The 18,371-nt window shown below is 38.9% G+C and overlaps 1 protein-coding gene across 2 annotated transcripts in view; it reads right to left on the reverse strand.

The window, feature by feature from the left end:
- Positions 1–18,371, reverse strand: part of LOC132277529 (uncharacterized) — a 68,299-nt gene extending 49,928 nt beyond the window's left edge. The window contains exons 1-3 of one of the 2 annotated variants that reach the window (XM_059779437.1): positions 17,945–18,371; positions 16,388–16,457; positions 6,508–6,632 (exon numbers count right to left, since the gene is read on the reverse strand). In XM_059779437.1, the coding sequence (XP_059635420.1) occupies positions 6,508–6,632; positions 16,388–16,457; positions 17,945–18,225 (476 nt within the window). In that variant the 5' untranslated portion in view covers positions 18,226–18,371. The remainder of the gene's footprint in view (positions 1–6,507; positions 6,633–16,387; positions 16,458–17,944) is intronic. The other variant, XM_059779398.1, reaches the window with a different exon arrangement.

An 18,371-nucleotide genomic window follows, 5' to 3' on the forward strand; every position in this document is an offset into this window, starting at 1 on the left:
GGTTGTTCTACAATTTAATTCATGTTTGTAGGTAGGTAAACAATCTATACTTGATTTGATATTCTAGATTGATGTGTGCTACAATTGTGACTAGCTTGATGGGTCATGCTTAGAATTGATGTGTTGTGCTACACTTAGTTTATTTATCTATTAGGTAGACAATTCATTATTGAATTTGATGGTCCATGCTTAATATTGCAATTGGTAATTGCATTTTGTTCACAAGAAGGTTTTCCCCAAATTAGTTGAAAGTGTGTGGTTTGGTGAACGAGCTTGGTGGCAATTCCAATGCACCCCAAGACCTCACTTCTCATCTCTTAAATCCCTAACTCAACTTAGTTTATTTTAATTGCATTTTAATTACATTTTAATTAATTGTTTTCTAGAATAATCAACCAACCCAACCCTCCTTTGCAATCAATTGATACATTAGAGTCGAAATTAAATTCCAACACGTACAATCTCTTGGGATGATCCCTTCTCACTCATACTACATAGTATAGGTGTTAAGCGGTTTATAAATTTAAAGTATGATGCCCACTTGACACTAATTTCCAAACTCAAAGTGTTGTGCAATATTTTGTGCACACGCTCGGGTCGCACCAATATCCTAGGTTTTATTAGGACATTTAATTGTGTTTACTGACTCTTCATCGTGTTTAGTGATTCTTAATCATGCTTAGTGACTCTTAATCGTGCTTAGTGATTCTTAATCGTGCTTAGTGAGTTAATTGTTTTTATTGAGGCATTTGTGTGATTTATTTAGTTGTTAGGGGGGAGGCTGCAGTTAGATAGATTTTCCTTAAGTGGAAACCATGTGTCAGTTTCCTAAGCCTCTTAGGACACATGTTTCTTACCTGCATCATACATCTTGTGACTCATCGCCAGCTATACACTTGTTGATGCCTTCTCATCTAACAGTTGAACCAAGACAACGAAAAGAAAACAACATAGGGGAAAGCAAGCGAGCTCGAGTTGTGAGGGTTTAGTGAGAGAAAAAAAGGAAGGAAAGGGAGAAGAGGGATATGGGCTAAATTGTAGAATTCATCACCATCTCATCTTCATCTTCATCTTCATATTGTCATTCATGGGTAGGCTTCTCTATAACTTGAATTGCTTGGAGTAGTTTTACTCACTAATTTCCTTGGTTTGGCCATGAGATTATCTGTTTTAATTGCTACGTGTGTTTCACCTAAATTGATATTCAAATAAAGTTGTTGTTCATCTTTTCTTGAGCTCCTTGTTCCATTTTTGTTGAGAAACAACCAAACAACCATGTCTTGTGTGTGTGTGTGTGTGTGTGTGTGTGTATGTGTGTGTGTGTGTGTGTTTTAGTTATACAAATGATTACATATTTTATGTAAACTTACTTCCGTGTGCCTTTAAACCTCTTTGAAGCTCCTGTTATAGTCTACTCCTAGTGGGTTGTTAGCTCACCCTATCATTTTTCGGTACCAAGGAGTCGTTGGAGAACTTTGAAGTTGCTAGACTTGCTTTGTTTGGACCTAGTCCTGTTTATGTATTTTAAGTGTTTGATGAATAGCCTATGTCCATGTTATTTAATGATTTTAGATATAATAAAGGACTGAGTTGTTGTTTGTTAAGTATTTTAAGGTTTTAACCTTGTACCTGAATGGAAGTTTTTCAAATTATATGTGTTATGGGGATTGCTATGTTGGATTCCAGATTGTGAGAGAAACTGTAAGAGGACAGTTGACTGTGGCCAAAGGTTAGTCGATTGTACTGTTTTCTTTTTTATGGGTTGTGTGAGGCATGGTAGGCAGGAGCAGGCCTGTGAGAGGCAAGGCTCTGGTGCGAGCTACGTGTGCTCACAAGTCCCACATCGCCTAGGTCTGGAAAGGTGAAGTGTTATATATAGGTTCATCACCCTTGTATGACACTTTTTTTTTAAAGTCGTGATGGTCGTGAATCTATCAGAACTCCAAAGTTAAGTGTGCTTAACCAGGACTAGTACCAGGATGGGTGACCTCTTGGGAAGCCTCTAGTCCGGGGGAGTCAAAAGCGGATAATATTGTGCTGGTGGGGTAAGGGCCGTTACAAATGGTATCAAAGCCTGACCTAGTCGGAAGTGTGCCGACGGGGACGTCGGGCCCCAATAGGGTTGGAATTGTGAGGCTCGGTGGGCGGGCACAGGCGTGTGAGAGACAAGGCTTTTGTGAGAGCTATGTGTGCTCACAAGTCCCACATCGCCCGGGTGTGAAAAGATGAAGTGCTATATGTAGGTTCATCACCCTTCTATGACACAAAAACGCGTTTTAAAGCCGTAATGGCCTTGAACCTATCAGAACTTCGATGTTAAGCGTGCTTAACCTGGAGTACTACCAGGATGGGTGACCTCCTGGAAAGTCTCTGGTCCGGAGGAGCCAAAAACGGACAATATTATGTCTGGTGTGGTGAGGGCTGTTATAGGTTGTGTGGTTTTGGTCGTGACACTTCCCCTTTCCATACCCAAGCAATGTGGGATCGTGCACCCGTAACTTGCTAGCATGGTAGCCTGCCAGTGCCTCGCTCCTGCCCACGCACACCCGCCCACAAGGTTGCCAAAATTGGTGCCACATGGATGACTCTCTTGCATCAGGCACGTGCTCATACTATTATAAATAGCATAGTGCCCTGACGTGAGGGATCATCGAGGCCCTCTACCATATTCCGTCCTGTTCTAGCTCTCATTCTCTCCCCTCCAGCTTAATTATCTCCTATTCCTCAAAAGGTCTACTAATCAACCATATTACTATGGACTAAAACAAAAAGAAGATGAATCAACTGAGGAAGCAGTTATAGCTGGAACAAGGAGCTCCTCAAACCCATACAATCCTCCCGCTATATGGCCTATTCCAATCAGCTTATTAGAATGAGGATCTTGCACAACAAAACCAATTGGAGAGAAATGAACAAAATATCCAAAATTGAACCATTAGCTAATACGAGGAAAGAGAATTGTTCCAACACCAGCCAATGATATAGGTGTGTCATTGGCAGCTAAAACTGAAACAGAAGATGGAAGAGAGCAAGTAGACGTGAATAAAGATGAACCACCAGGCATATGGTGTGTAGCACTTGAAAAAGCATTCGGTTGATGGGTGGAAAGAAGCTTTGACAACTGCTTTGCAATCAAAGACAACGTAAGAGTTAGTGATGATAGCTCCTCCCCAAAAGGTATAACTGTTGCAGTGTAGTGACCCTTACTCTTTTAAGACTCCTGCTGTTGTCCATAAATTGGCTTATTTCCCAGTTTAGTGGACTTGAGTCTTCCGGTATTCCTTTTGTCAACAAAAACTGCACTCGTCAATACCAAGTTACCAACTCTAGCACACTGCCTGCTTTGTGTGCTAGAATGAAGCATAGGTGGGACAGCCAAAACGGTCTGACTGGGTAAAGGGAGAAGTCCTTTTCGGGGACAGCTTTGAGACAAACTTCTTCAACTAGCAATTCATTAACCACTGAATCAATGAAAGGCAGTGAACTCTGGTGAAGAATGGATCCACGGATACCCTCAAAGTCTATCTCTAAAAGCCACCAAACCTTGAACTAATCTATGCTCTTTGCTGAAAATACCACACAACTCATTAGATTTCAGTCTTCCAGGCTCCATTTGAGCTAACCTAGGAAGCATGGACACGCCTAAAAGGGCAAAGAATTCATGTTGGACACCGACATGCGCCGGACACGCCAGACTGGTGTCAGACACGCCAAAAAATGTGTCTGAATTTTTTTCATTTTTTTGAATATTCGGCATTGTGCGAACACGACACGGACACGCCGTGAACACGACTTGGAACAATCAGATATTTATGCTTCTATTTTAGTTCAAAGGTTCAAACTCTGACACGGTCATCTTTGACTCTCTTGTTCTACACCGACCAAGCTTCGGTTCTCTCTCTCTCTCCCCTCTTTTCTATCTTCTTTATCCTCATCTTTTCTCACATCCTCTTTGTCCTCCTTTTTTCTTTCTTCTTCTTCTTCTTCTTCTTCTTCACAAACCCTATGTACTTCTTTTTTCCCTTTCACAACAAAAATCTTTTTGTCACTTTTTCCTTTTTCCTCTTGTTTCCATGAACTTTTTCTGTTCTATGGATTTTTACTAACTAAGCCCTAATTCTTTTTCTAACAAAACCCTAATCCTCTTAATTCCTTCTCTTTCTTAATCCTCTTTCTATCATTCTTTCTTTTTCCCAGCAAAACACATTTTTTTTTCCTTATTAGGTTGATAAAAAAAAATAATATTACTCTTAATTTCATAAACTACAACATCATATATATTATATAAAACATATTAATCCAAGTGATTATCTTAGCATTATTCAACATTATTTCAACCTTCTTATCTGATGGGACAGCCATAACTCCAACATAACCCCACATATTTTTTCCCAATAGAAAATTCTTCATCACATAAGCCTAATAGTCATTATTATCACTAGTCAACCTTACACTAATAGTTTGAAGAGAGTCAGTATTCCCACTGGCCATCTTTAAAATAAATCAACCAATAACCAACTGTCCAATGTCACAGAACCAAGAAAGCAGGACTGTATTACGTATTACCATTGCCCAAGTACAAAGAAGAACTGCTATGCAAGCCGAGAAGAAGAAAGAATAATGAACCAAAATTGAAGAATTGAACAAAAAAAAAAAAATAGAGTCTAAAATTGATGCAAACAGAGAGCGCTTGTGGTGCTGGTCGAACAAACAGAACAAATCAATGAGAGCAACAAAACAGAAACTATACTGGTCTAGAAAGAAAGAAAAAAAATCAAGACTGTGCTGTGAAAAAGACGAGATGTCATTGACTGGCTATGAAGAAACAAAAAGATTGAATTGCGATGTCATTCCGTTGTGACTGTGCAGCAAAGAGATTGTTGCATTGTCGACTGTTATGGTACTGCAATTGGCTGAGTGATAAAGTCGAACAGAGTGAAAGATTCGAATAGAAATGGACTGTCACAACCACCCTGCTGTGCAGATATTGTCTGCTTTGCACAGTTGCCATGGTCACAATTTTCAAAAAATGTCTACACGGTTGGGAGGCGTCCACACATATAAGTGCCAACAACCTCTTCCCCCCCCCCCCCCCCCCCCCCCCCCCCCCAAGGGGGGCAATTTGGGATGTCAAATGGACTCCACCAAAAATCAATGCGATGGTGCACTGGTGCTGTGAGTGGAGTTACGACTGGTTGTGCTGCGATGGTGTACTGGTTCTGTGCAAGAAATCAACGCAGTGTCGTGAGATGAAGGAAATCCAAACAGAAAGAGAAAGAAAGTCTATGAATGTTGCAATGCAATGGTTGCTGTTGCAATGTGATTGCTGCAATTGATTTCGATCAGGGTTTGCGTATATCTGCAATGATGAACACAGAGAGTCTATGCTACTGGAATCAAAAATTGCAACAGATGCTGCAATGGTGTGATTGTCCATTAGGATTTTCAATTGTTGCAATGCGATGACTTGGTTCTATGATGCGATCAAGAGGTGTGATTCAATTCCCACAATCAATCTTGCTCTGATACCATGTGAACTTTTGTACAACCGGAATAGAAGAGGAGAGGGAATATCATATTCTGCTGTTCAATACAAAAATACAAGAATAATAAATATGCCCTAAAGGATGGCCGAGTCGGCTGACCAAATAAAAGAGAAAAGACTAAACTACCCACAAGTATAAAATATTCTCTAACAAAGCAAAGCCAATGAACAATTAACAAAGACTGCATTACACCAAATGCTCTCCCAAGAAACTGAATGACAACCACTCCAGGCCCCCCTTTCTTCCCCCTCCCCTCTCTTCCCACCTCCCCCAAAACCACCACCGCCTACTACAACAAGCTCACTCAAATATGAGACTCCTTTAGACTATCCAACTCAACATATCCCTGCTACCAAATGTGCTGGAAATCTATACTTGAAATAAGATGCTACTGACTCTCTCTCCTAGTCCTAAACTGCCATAATAAACTGAATTTTACAAACTATATGCCTTATCTAAGATACATTCTTCTCCAATAAAGCATCCTTAAAATCATTATCTGAAAAAGATCTAGAAAGATTTCACTTAGAATACCTCTTTGCACCATATTTCACTACAAAGATGTTGTGTTTAGAGAACTCCCAACTATTTTCAATTGCTTTTCCACAACCACGAGCCATCCTCTCACCTCTAGTGGAGACCACTCCCCCTTTGCTATCCGTATTTTCTTTCCACCAGAACAAATCCCACCTCTCTGCAGACCTCCACAACCACATACCAAAAGTGCTCAGTTGAGCAAACCAAGCATTTGAATTCATAATCAGTTTTCCTTCATTAGAGTGCATACTCCAATGTATATTACATGAAAAATTGTAAAGAAAAATTGAAAGTTTAAACGAAGAAACATCTAGGCAATATAGTTATCACAAAGATAAGCAACCATAAAAAATACATCACAGATGTATATTGTGGCAACCAATTCAGGGAAACTGAAAAGTATTTATAGTACAGAGCCACTCACTTTTCTGAAAGGCGCTCAAGAAATAGACGGTAGGTAAGCTGTGGGGCAGCACCAACAAATATGCCTCCAACAAAATGTACAATGGACCTTGGGTTTGTGTTCCTTGGTTTCAGAACCCATGCTCCCTGAGATAATATAATAGTATGTCTATTTAATAAGGTTGGTAAAATTTCTACCCATATAAAAAAATAAAGGGAGAGAGAAAAACTTAAGTGAACTTCCGCACGAAATAAAAGTCAATTGTTAGTTTTCTACTAGTTAAAGGGTAAAGATGATGTTCAAGCGCCTAGGAAGAGTTGAGCCATGACCTTGGATATGACCCAGATCTATGTGTTCGTGGACTCTACTAAATGTGTATGGCACTTGTGTTACACAGGTTAGACATGGACGTTGGTAAAATGTGTCCAACAATCTAATTTGACATGCACCTAGCAAGCACGTCCAGTATTTCAAATTTACTATATAATTGTAAATTTATTTTTTTTCCAATGTCATTGTAAATCAATAACTACTATTGTGTGTGTGAAAATATATATATATATATATATATTACATGTTTTATTCAAATTTCAAAATGATTGAAGTGCACAAATTGAACTCTCTATTCACATAAAAAAACAATATTATGACGCCGCATTACCAAGAGGAAACGTTCAAATCTTCTTCACAGCAATTATTAAAACGAAACAAAGGGACAATGCAAGAGAAAGGAGAATTGAAAAGCAAACATTTAATTGTTGTAAAATTATCTCTTCCACTATTGATCAAACCCTAGAAATTACAAGGCTTTTAATATAATTTTTTCCTCCTCAACCTTAGCCATAGATTGACTTTATTACCAAATATAAATCAAAACCAAAACAGGAAAGCTGTTGAAAATTAGAAGATTACTGAAAACAAGAAACAAGTCAAAAATTACTAGAAACCTGGTTCTTCTTTCCCTTCCTTCACTTCTTTCCTTTTTTGGGTGTTCCCAATATTGTAGGAAATCTTATACTGGGTCCTCAGCTACATCAATCCCCCCGTGTTGGAAAGAACTTGCTCTCGAGTTGTTCAAATCCTCATCAGAAGAATAACTCTTGTAAGTAACCAAATGCTTGACATTAGAAACATCTGATGTGTGAATATGACTTGGTAACTTAAGCTAGTAGGCATTATTATTAACTTCTTAATCACCTCGAATGGACCAATGTTTCTATCCCTCATCTTGTTATAAGAACAAGATGAAACTCGATCTTTTGATAGAATGGCCCAAACATAATGTCCAATTTCAAAAATTAATCTTCCTTTGTGATGACCAGCATTAGCCTTATATTTCGCATTTGATGCTTTAATTTGTTGTCCTGCTTTCATATGAATTTCTTGCATAAGTTCAGCCATATTTTCCGCCTTCATATTGGCCTTCTTGGGAATATGAATTCAAGCCAAATCAAGCACACTATATGGTTTTGCTCCATAGACAACCTCAAAAGCAGAAAGAGTGGCAGTACGAGTCTTTGACTACTTATAAGCAAATTCGACAAGGGGTAGAGTAAAATCCTAATTCTTGTGGTTGTTGCCCGTTAAGCATCTCAACAAATTTCCCAAACTCCTATGGACAACTTCTGTTTGCCCTTTGAGGGTGAAAAACGGTGATATAATCAAGCTCCGTTCCAATCTTCCTCCACAAAGTCCTCCATAGTGCCCAACAACCTGATTTTGACATCTTTCCTGATTTTATTTGATTTGGTTTCCTTTTTCTGTACACTATTCTTGTATATAATTATAGCTCTTGGCTCTCAGTTTGAGTAAGCCAAAACCCAAAACTTCTTTTGTATTACTTTGACTTTGAGCAGCACTCCAAGGCTCTTAAGTCATCTCTATCTCCATTTCAGTGGCATTGTCGTCTTGGCCACCATTCACTTCCGGTTTTGCAGCATCAAGTCCCTAGTCTTAGCCGTGTTTTGTCTACGTCATGTGAAGCGTGTCAGCTTAGTAAACATCATCGTGTATCTTTCAAACCTTGAGTTAATAAACGTGCATCCAATCCTTTTTCAGTTAGTTCATTCAGACGTATGGGGTCCAACAAAGCATATTTCTAGTAATGGATTTTGTTATTTTGTGACATTTGTGGATGATCATTCTCGCATGACTTGGTTGTTCTTAATGAAAAATCGCTTTGAGTTATTTTCTATCTTTCAAATTTTTCGTAATGAAATCAAAACTCAATTTGGATGTCCCATTCAAGTTTTGCGTTCCGACAATGCCAAAGAATATGCACAACAAAACCTCATGTACTTATACCCCACAACAAAACGGTGTGGCTGAACGTAAAAATCATCATCTCTTGGAAGCGGTGCGTGCCCTTTTATTTCATATGCGCGTCCGTAAATGGATTTGGAGCGATGCAGTCCTTACTACCTATCATCTCATTAACCGAATGCCATCTTCTCTGTTGCAAGGGAAATCTCCCCATTCAGTCCTCTTTCCTGATTCAGCCTTTTTCACTCTTACTCCTCAAATCTTTGGGTGTGTATGTTATGTCCATAACCTTGGACCTGGTTTTGACAAATTTGATCCGCATATCACTAAATGTGTTTTTCTTGGGTATTCTCGATCTCAGAAGGGCTATCATTGTTACAGTCCTACTCTTCAGCGGTACTTCACTAGTGCAGATGTCTCCTTTTGCGAGTCCGTTCCATATTTCAAAGACTAGTTCTCCTATTGATTTTACTCCTGAGCCAACTTTGCCAACTATTCCTTTTCCTCTTCCCTCACTGTCTCCTTGCCCGGCTTGTGATATCCTAAGATTTAATTAAGCCTTCTAATCATGTTTAGTGATTCTGAATCGTGCTTAGTGGCTCTTAAACATGCTTAGTGACATCTTAATTGTGTTTAGTGACTCTTAATCACGATTAGTGACCTTTAATCATGATTAGTGACATTGGATATAAAGTATGATTTATTGAAGTTATAGGATTTTATTTGGAGGCCTTTGTGTGATTATTTAGTTAGTTCGGGAGAGGTTGCAATTAAATCAAAATCTGTCTTGGTGGCAGCCATGTGTCAAAGCCATATCAGTCTTCCTAACACCTTGTCTTATATCACAACCCAAGAGACACGTGTCTGCAGAACCTTACACCTGTTACTGCCAACTGCCTTCTCTTCTCTTCTATTACATCCACACTTGAACCAAGACACAGAAGAAAACAGTAGAGAGGGAGCATGAAAGTTCCAGCAGTGAGGTTTTAGTGTGAGATAGAGAGAAGAAGGAAGGGAAAGGAAGAAGAGAAAAGGAGCTGGGCTGTAGAATACATCACCACCTCATCCCCATCTTCATTTTTGTCATCTTTGGGTAGGGTTCTCTATACCTTGAGTTGCTTCAAGTGGTTTTACTGCCTAAATTCCTTGGTTTGGCCATGAAATTATCTGTTTCAATTGCTACGTGTGTTTCACTCAAATTGATAATCAAATCCTGATGTTGTTCATCCTTTCTTGAGTTTCTTGTTCCATTTTGCTGAGAAACAACTTTATCTTGTATATATATGTTTTGTAATACAAATGATTACATATTTTCTATAAACTCACTTCCATGTGCCTTTAAACCTCTTTGAAGCTCCTGTTATGGCTTTCCTACTGGGCTGTTAGCCCACCCTATCATTTTTCAGGTACCCAAAGATCAATTGGAGATTTGGGAATTGCTGACTAGCCATATTTAGAAACCGAACTGGTTTTGTATGTTAGGTATTTTCTGAAATGCTTGTATAGAGGTGACTTGACGATCTTTGTAATGTCACGGATTTTCTTGATTTTTTCGATTTTTTTTATTTTAATTATTTTGCGTGCCACAAGGGCCACGAGAGCTGTTTCGGTTATTTTTCTAGCCAAGGGTTTTAGAAATGCATTTTTTATTTATTTTAAGTCAATTAGAGGTGACAGTGTCATTTTTAGAATTTTTCGAAAGTTGAGACGATTTCCAGGCTCGGGAACTTCTCCCGATTGTGTCATTTGCATTGAGGGGCATTGTGGTCTTTTCACACACTTACATATATATATATATATACACACATGTATCTATATATTAGAGGTAGATATTTTGTGGGATGTAGAGGGTATTTCAAAGGAAGAGGAAGGTCATTTGTGTAACTTAGCCATAATTAGTAACCATCCACATGTTGACACTTGGCTCAAGGAGAGCCTTTCATTCAAAATGAGGACCAAGGCCAACCCCTCTTCCTCTTCATTTCAGCCGAACCACCTCCTCTCTCTAGACTTTTCTCTCTCTCTCTCTCTCTCTCTCTCTCTCTCTCTATATATATATATATATATATATATATATATCTATACATATATATCTGCAAGTTTCAAGCCAAGATTTGGGAGGTTTAGGCTAGGATTTTGATGATGCCATAGGAAAGAAAGTGGACGAGCTTGGAGAGGGCCATCTTTTGATACCATTCGTGCATGGGTTTAGAGAGATTTCGAAATTGGGCTTGCCTAAGGGCTTGTTTGGTTGCACCAAATTGAGGTAGGGGTTTTCTAAGACCTTGTACTTTGACTTTCATTGAAGTATTTTGCCCTGTACTACAATGAATTTCATATGGAATGCATGACTATGATTTTATTGCTAGCTAAATGATGATGATGTAGTAATGTGAGCTAAGCATGTTTATATGTGACAAGTATAATGCTTTTCCATGCTATGTGTTAAGTGCTAACTTAGTTGAGAAGAAGTGAACTCCATGATGAGTATGTTGTGTTTAAAGTATAGGAATTGCCTTAATTGCGATTACATTGGGAAGTATGCTATGGTGATGTTTAAATTTCATAAAATGCCATGTTGAGTTAAATTGCTAAAGGATGACATATTCATGTTGTTGTTGTTGTTGTTGTTGTTTTAGTAGAATTGTCTAATTGAGAACATTGGTGCATATGCATGGCATGATAGGGAAAGGAAAGGGAGAAAGGGACTTGAAATGAAATTTCATAAAAAGAACCAAATTTCGCGAGTTCGGTGCTAACTTTGACTTAGAGGGAGCGCGTGCCGATTTAGGTCGTGTAAAATTGATTACTAGGCCCTAAATGGTTGTCGGTTTAAAGGCCAGGGATAGCTAATCCATCTCGCCTCGGTAAAGTCAGTTAGTGGTTTTCGGTGTGACTTAGGGTCAGTAAAGACCAAGTTGGGGACATGGTGTATTGCATTGCATTTTTATGAATACTTGTGATAAGTTGTACATTTGCCGTGACAAGAAAGATTATATAACTTAAATGCTATAGAAACCCCAATGCATGACCCTGGTTTTTTTTTATTCCCATTATGTGTTTCGTGGCTCAAGGGATGCCTTAGGCAACTTCTACTAAGCCTCCGTACTCACCCCTTCCCCTTTAACATTTTTCAGGTCACGACAAGGAAGTGGTTGATGACGTTCCTCCACAAGTGTAGTAGAGGTTGATGAAACCCTCTCTTGTAATTTTTATAAACAAAGCTTAACTATGACGATTATTTTTGTAAAGATGACGTTATCCGTTTAATTGTATAAAGCATTGTAATTAAGACCTTAAGGGTCTCTAACTTGTAAACTTATTTTTTTGGGATGTTATTTGTATAATTTGGGCATGTAAGTGATGAGGATGACAACAAAGTTTTCACCTTGAAGTTATTTTGAACCATTATAACGTACAGATGATATTTTGGGAGTGTATCTATGTTTTCATGATTGCTTTGGGACAGGTTTTAAATGTATGGAAGTGTCATTTGTCTTAAATTTCAATGTAGGAACCAACCAGGGCTTCATTGGAAGTCAATGGCAATTTTTAGGGTCGAGCTTGATCTATCGAGTCCCGGCTCAATCGATCGAGCCTCCCATAGTTAGAAAAATTGAGAAAAACCTCAAATTTCATGCTCTCAACCCCACCATTTGAGCTTGGACTCGATCGGTCGAGTTAGGCTCGATCGATCGAGCACTCTTGCTTGTCCACTAGTTGTCAACCCAAACTTCGAATGGCTATAACTCCCTCGTTTCAAACCCAAATAGGGTTGTTCTTGAGTCTAAACTGACTGGCTCGAAGTCAGCTTTCTAATGATATCAATATCATCCTCAAATTCCAATTACACTGAGAGTTATAGCTGTTTTAGTGAGGAGGTGTCGAAGAATCCTTCAAACTGAGAGTGTGTAAGTGTGTGAAATTATACCTATGGCCATTATGAACTTATGAAAGGGACTAAATTGGTTAAAGTGATGTTAGAAAACCCCATTTGACTACTTATAGTCAGCTCTTCCCCATATTTCCCTTGCACTGACCATTTTGCCCTTGTGTGCCCTCGGGTCCGAGTAGGGACCCGTATAGCGATTCGGACCTCCGAGGTTGGGTCGTTACAATTTTGATGTAATTGAGGCCAGATTGTATATATACAATGTGTTGTAAAGGATTTTGGTGACTGGGACTACATTCTGTTGTGGGTTGTATGTTGAAAGGGGGTGATGGAAAGTAGGCTGGTTTGTGTTTAAACCTCAATTTATTCACTGCCTATGTTTTGGGTCATGACACGGCTCCTCTCCAATCTGCTGCGCCATTACAGGTTTACACTAGGCGACCCAAGCCGCGTACCATGCTTCAACCACCTTCTTCGGAGTCTTTGGATCCTGCACCATCTGCTCCGTCTGATATTTACCTATTGTTGTACGTACAGGTACTCGGTCTTGTGTCATTCATCATCCCATTACTAACTATGTCTAATATAATTCTTTATCACCCTCTTTCTCATGTTTTTCATCCCAATTGTCTACTACACGTGTTCCCAAGAATGTGCAGGATGCTCTTTCTAATCCGGGTTGGAGAAAAGCAATGGAAGATGAAATGGATGCCCTTCATCGTAATGGGACATGGGATCTTGTTCCTTCGCCTCCTGGTATCAAACCTGTTGGTTGTAAGTGGGTGTACAATGTGAAATACCTTCCTAATGGTTCTATTGAGCATTTAAAGGCGCAACTAGTTATGAAGTACACACAAACTTATGATGGTGATTATAATGAAACTTTTTCTCTAATTGCAAAGACTTCGTCTATTCGAGTTCTCATTTCTCTTGCTGCTAATCGTAATTGGCCCCTATTTCGATTGGATGTTAAGAACGTTTTTTTACATGGTGACTTAGTTGAAGAGGTTTTTATGGAGCAACCACCTCACCTGGGTTTGTTGCTCGGTGGGGTATCAGTATAGTGTTTGTCGCTTAAGGAAGGTTCTTTATGGCTGTAGTGTTTCTGAGTCTCCAAATCAGTAGTCAATAGATGATACACACTTAATTCCTCCCACATACCTTTCAAGGTGGAGTAGTAATCTTCAATAGATCGATCTCCTTGTGTAGTGGGGAAAAAATCCTCACATAGATGATGAATCCGAGAGATGTTTTGCATACATCTCCTTTAGGGCATCCCAAATCTCTTTAGTGGTTTCAAGAAAAGAGACATTGTTGAAGACCTCCGGCTCCATACTATTCCATAACCAAGTCATAATTTGGGCATCTTCTTGTTCCCAAGTATCAACCAATTTGGCATTGGTAGGTTTGATTAACTGAAGATAAGAGAACTTTCCTCGAGCTTTCAAAGCAACTTGGACACCTCGAGCCCATTGAAGGTAATTAGGACCCTCAGTTCGATATTTGTCATGGAACCGAAGAAGAGAGGATATTTGCTATCTGTTTTGTCACCTATGGAAACCGAGCAAGAACGAGACGATATCCGAGCAAGAACAGGATCCGTGCTACGAGATCAACAAGAGGATTCTTTCCAAGCAAGGCAATGCTATGCCATCGAGTCGATGAAGCTGTAACCCTTCTTTTTTCTTTCTTTTTTTTTTTTCCCTTGTTTTTTTTTTTTTTTATTTACATAATGAAACAACTAAGAGATATAAAACTATTTACATAAGAAAACGCAAAACTGAATAGAACTATTGGAGGAAGAAAAAGAATCAGATGTGAAAGATACGCAAGAACAACAAAGATGCGGAGCAGAGGTAGGCTGGTGATGCAGAGGAGATTATGGTGGGGACTGGGCTAGGAAGAGGAAGACATGATATGCATATGGGTCTCAGGAGCATTCCGCTCTTTAACCATGTTGGAAAAAAATAAGAGCTAGAAAATAGAAGAGAAGAATTCTGGTATATTCCACAGTGTGAGTACATGTGGGTTTATATAGGAACCCAAGGCAGACAATCAATACAATCATTTAGCCAAATACCAGAATTTAAGCTAATCAAATATTAATTCCTATAATCAAGCTAGCAGCATCAGAATATTCCTATAATCAAGCTAGCAGATTATATGGATCAGAATAGTCAACTCTGTCAGCTAATAACAGGCTGTAAACAGCCTATATTCATGAGTCACGACAGTATTAAAAAATAAAAACATAATTACTTAGCCATATCTCTGTGTACTTACACTTGAGATTTGATAAATCCTATACTTAGCTTAATTCTTCCCATGGGAGGAGGAGTACACCAGCATTGAAGGGAGAGATTGGCGTCGGGCCTGTGCGTAGCCATTTGAGAATCTTTTTCAGAGTTCTCCTTAAACTCATAAAAGTTCAACATCGCTCTGTCCACAATGGCTTTGGGATCCCAATTCACTTTGTTAAAATGCCCAATTCTTTAAGGCAGCTTTTAGAGTGCGAGCCCTTGAAGACGTTAGGCTTTTCTTTTTTGATCTTCGGTCATCGTAAGTGAGGGAAATACGATGCTACGGCCGGCACCCCTTTGAGTCTATTGGCTATAATCTTAGCCATGTCATAATAATAGAGAGTCTTGCAGGAAGCAATCAGCCCGTAGTCTGAGAGGGAAGTTGAGTTAGGGAATTTCGATATCTTCCGTTCGCTTCTTGCTTTAGTGTGAACATATCCATTTTTCCTTTACATTCCCATCTGGAGAGCAAGAAAGAGTCCAACTGGCGGATAGTTTGGGGTTGGAATGGGCTCACCAAGGACCAACTCCAAATTCTTTTCCCCAACTAATCTTCCTGCTGGCTCTCCAGTTGTATTCCAGAAGCTCGCAGCATTGGTCCTGATAAACCCCAATTTATTGCCTCTTTGCCTCCAATAATGCTCACCCCTTTGCCCCAGATTGACTTCCAGATCATAATTCTCTCTTCTTTGTTAATATTCCAAAATAAAAATAGCGAAACTGAAACCAAAATATTCCAAGGACTCTTCTGACCAAACAAAAAATATGTAATTGTCAGCAAAGTTGTTTGACGTTCATACGGATTATATTATGAAAATGCTAAGATAGGACGATTTGATGCGAATAAAGGTCCTGCATCTGATAATGGAGGAGGCTTATACCATTACACTCACTAGCAGAATCTTAGCCTGAGCCACCTTCGCACGCCTCCGATGATATTAGATAGGGGGCTTAATCCTACTATGAGAAAAATGAGCATTCACATATCAACAACTAACACACAACCGCAAGTTCACGTAACGTAGAATCTAACAAACTTTACCAGCAGACCTTATTGAACATAATCAATAAGTCAACCTCAATTGCCCTGAATACTTCTTGTGTTACATTAACTCTCATGTTACCAACAAGCCAGTGGCCTAGCGGTACCAAGCCCCTACTTCTCAAAGAGAGGTCAAGGGTTCGAGCCTCCATGGAGGCATGTGTGTGTGAGCACCCAACTAGGAAAAAAAAAAAAAAAAAAAAAACTCTCATGTTCCCTACAAAGTACCCACTGTCAAACAAAATGAACTTCTTATTCTGTGATTTTTGGAATACCCATTGATCTTACCAAGTACAGTTTGTAAGGAAGGACAATGTTAAGAGCAAAATTATTTGATAAGATCACTACATAGGAATAGACTAGAAGGCATATAGTACTTGGTAAAAAAGCTAAATGAAAGTACACCTCAACTTCGATCCAATTTCTTGAGCCTCCCCAACCATCTTGAGTTTGCTTTACAGCCTCAGTAAGTATTCTGCAAATAAAAAATAAAGAACATATGATTGTTTCAGATTCTGTGAAGTGGGCCAAGACACAAATAAATAAGATTATGTGTTGTGTCACATTGAACAAATAAATCACTACAAATCCAAGCTTCTCATATAAAAAGCAGGGAGATGGTTGCTGAACAAACTACCTCAATCATTCCTTCTTTTAAAGTCCTATTTCATGCTGCACAATAAATCATTCAGATCATACCAAGTTAAATTTTAATTAACAAAAACCATTCTATGAATGAACAATCATTCAGTCATGCCCATTGACCACAAAGATGATGCTTCTTCACTTAAAAACTTCATAAGCACATCATTCCATGTTCAAAGTGGACATGCAAACCCATCAACAGCTAAAAGAAACTATGGACTTAGTCCTTCTGAGTTGGAAACAGAAGGAATACAAGATAGAAGGAATACAAAAGATATATGTAAAGGCTTGAATCATATTTAGGAAAGGGTTTGTAGTGTGACATCTCTACACCCATATATTTATATTAGTCAGAAATACAATTTACAATACTTACATGGTCAAACTCCACTAATTATGACAATAATTACGTGATCAAATCCCACTAATTACGCCCTCAAATCCCATGATTATAGGCTAACATACCTCGGCTAACACTCTCCCTCAAGTTGATGCGTGGATATCTCAAACGCCCAACTTGGACAATGCATCCTCAAATACAGTCTTGCCAACATCCTTCGTCAGAATGTCTGCTGAGAGGTAGTGAAAAACAGAGTGCTTATTTGACCGGAGATGATCTACTCTCGAATGAAGTATTGATCAACTAAACAAAGTGTCTCCTCAGAACATAAAAAATCAACAATCTCAAACCCTAAACAACCAACCATGTCTCCTCAGACCATAAACAACCAATAATGTCTCCGCAAACTATTCCCCTTCATACACATGTTTAAAATATGTATATGAAAGAATCAACCTCACACCATAAACCATCAACAATGTCTCCTTAGATCATTCCCCTTCATACACATGTTCAAAAATATGTAGATGGAAGAATCACCAATGTCTCCTCAAACCATAAACCATCAATAATAACATCTTCTCAGACCATTCCCCTTCATACACATGTTTAAAAATATGTAGATGGAAGTATCACCAAGGTCTCCTTAGACTATAAACTCTAAGCAATGATAAGTACACAGGCCAAAGCCATAGCTCTGCAAGTCATTATATTAGCACTAGAAGTGATAACTGTGGACTGATCTTTTGCATTTGCTAGGTGACCGGCTATACTACAGTCTACAGCGGAAGTGTAACATTAACAACATAACGTAACAATATTATTTTCCAACAACGAATCATAAGCGGACTGAATGCAAATAGATGTAAATTAATTGATTATTTATCAAAGGAGCAGCAACGAGAGGATAAAAATAAATGAGGAAATTTGAAAAATTAAAGACTGAGGGAATGAGTGAGTAATTATATTAAATAGACCTTTCGATCTCGCTGTAAAGCTGGATTCCTGCTCTTTCTGGTTGGTTGTTGTTGCTGCTATTATTGGAATTGCAATAGATTCTGCTGCGGGAATGACTTCTGGTGGCAGTGGCAGTGGCATTTGAGCGAGGAGTGTGATGATGAAAATCGGAGTAGCAGCGGATGCGAGTCTGATGATGATGACGACTATGGAAAATAAGACCATTATTCTTATTATTATAATACTCTGAGCAGTATCCAGAAGCAACCTGCGGATGGGGCGTCCATATCCAGCTGGCCATCTATCCTATCCTTTCTCTCTATCAGATTCAGAAGGTCCTCCCTCTCCCTGCCTTAAACCTTGACAGAATCCGAGAGTAAGACAAGAGCTGTGTGCTTAAGCTCTCTCTCTCTATGGGGTTTGATCATGAATCTTCCAGCGAACAAA

This window comes from Cornus florida, unplaced genomic scaffold (genome assembly GCF_030987335.1).
Source record: "Cornus florida cultivar Cherokee Brave unplaced genomic scaffold, ASM3098733v1 CherokeeBrave_3.0.0_Hap2_Chr01, whole genome shotgun sequence".
Taxonomy (NCBI): domain Eukaryota; kingdom Viridiplantae; phylum Streptophyta; class Magnoliopsida; order Cornales; family Cornaceae; genus Cornus; species Cornus florida.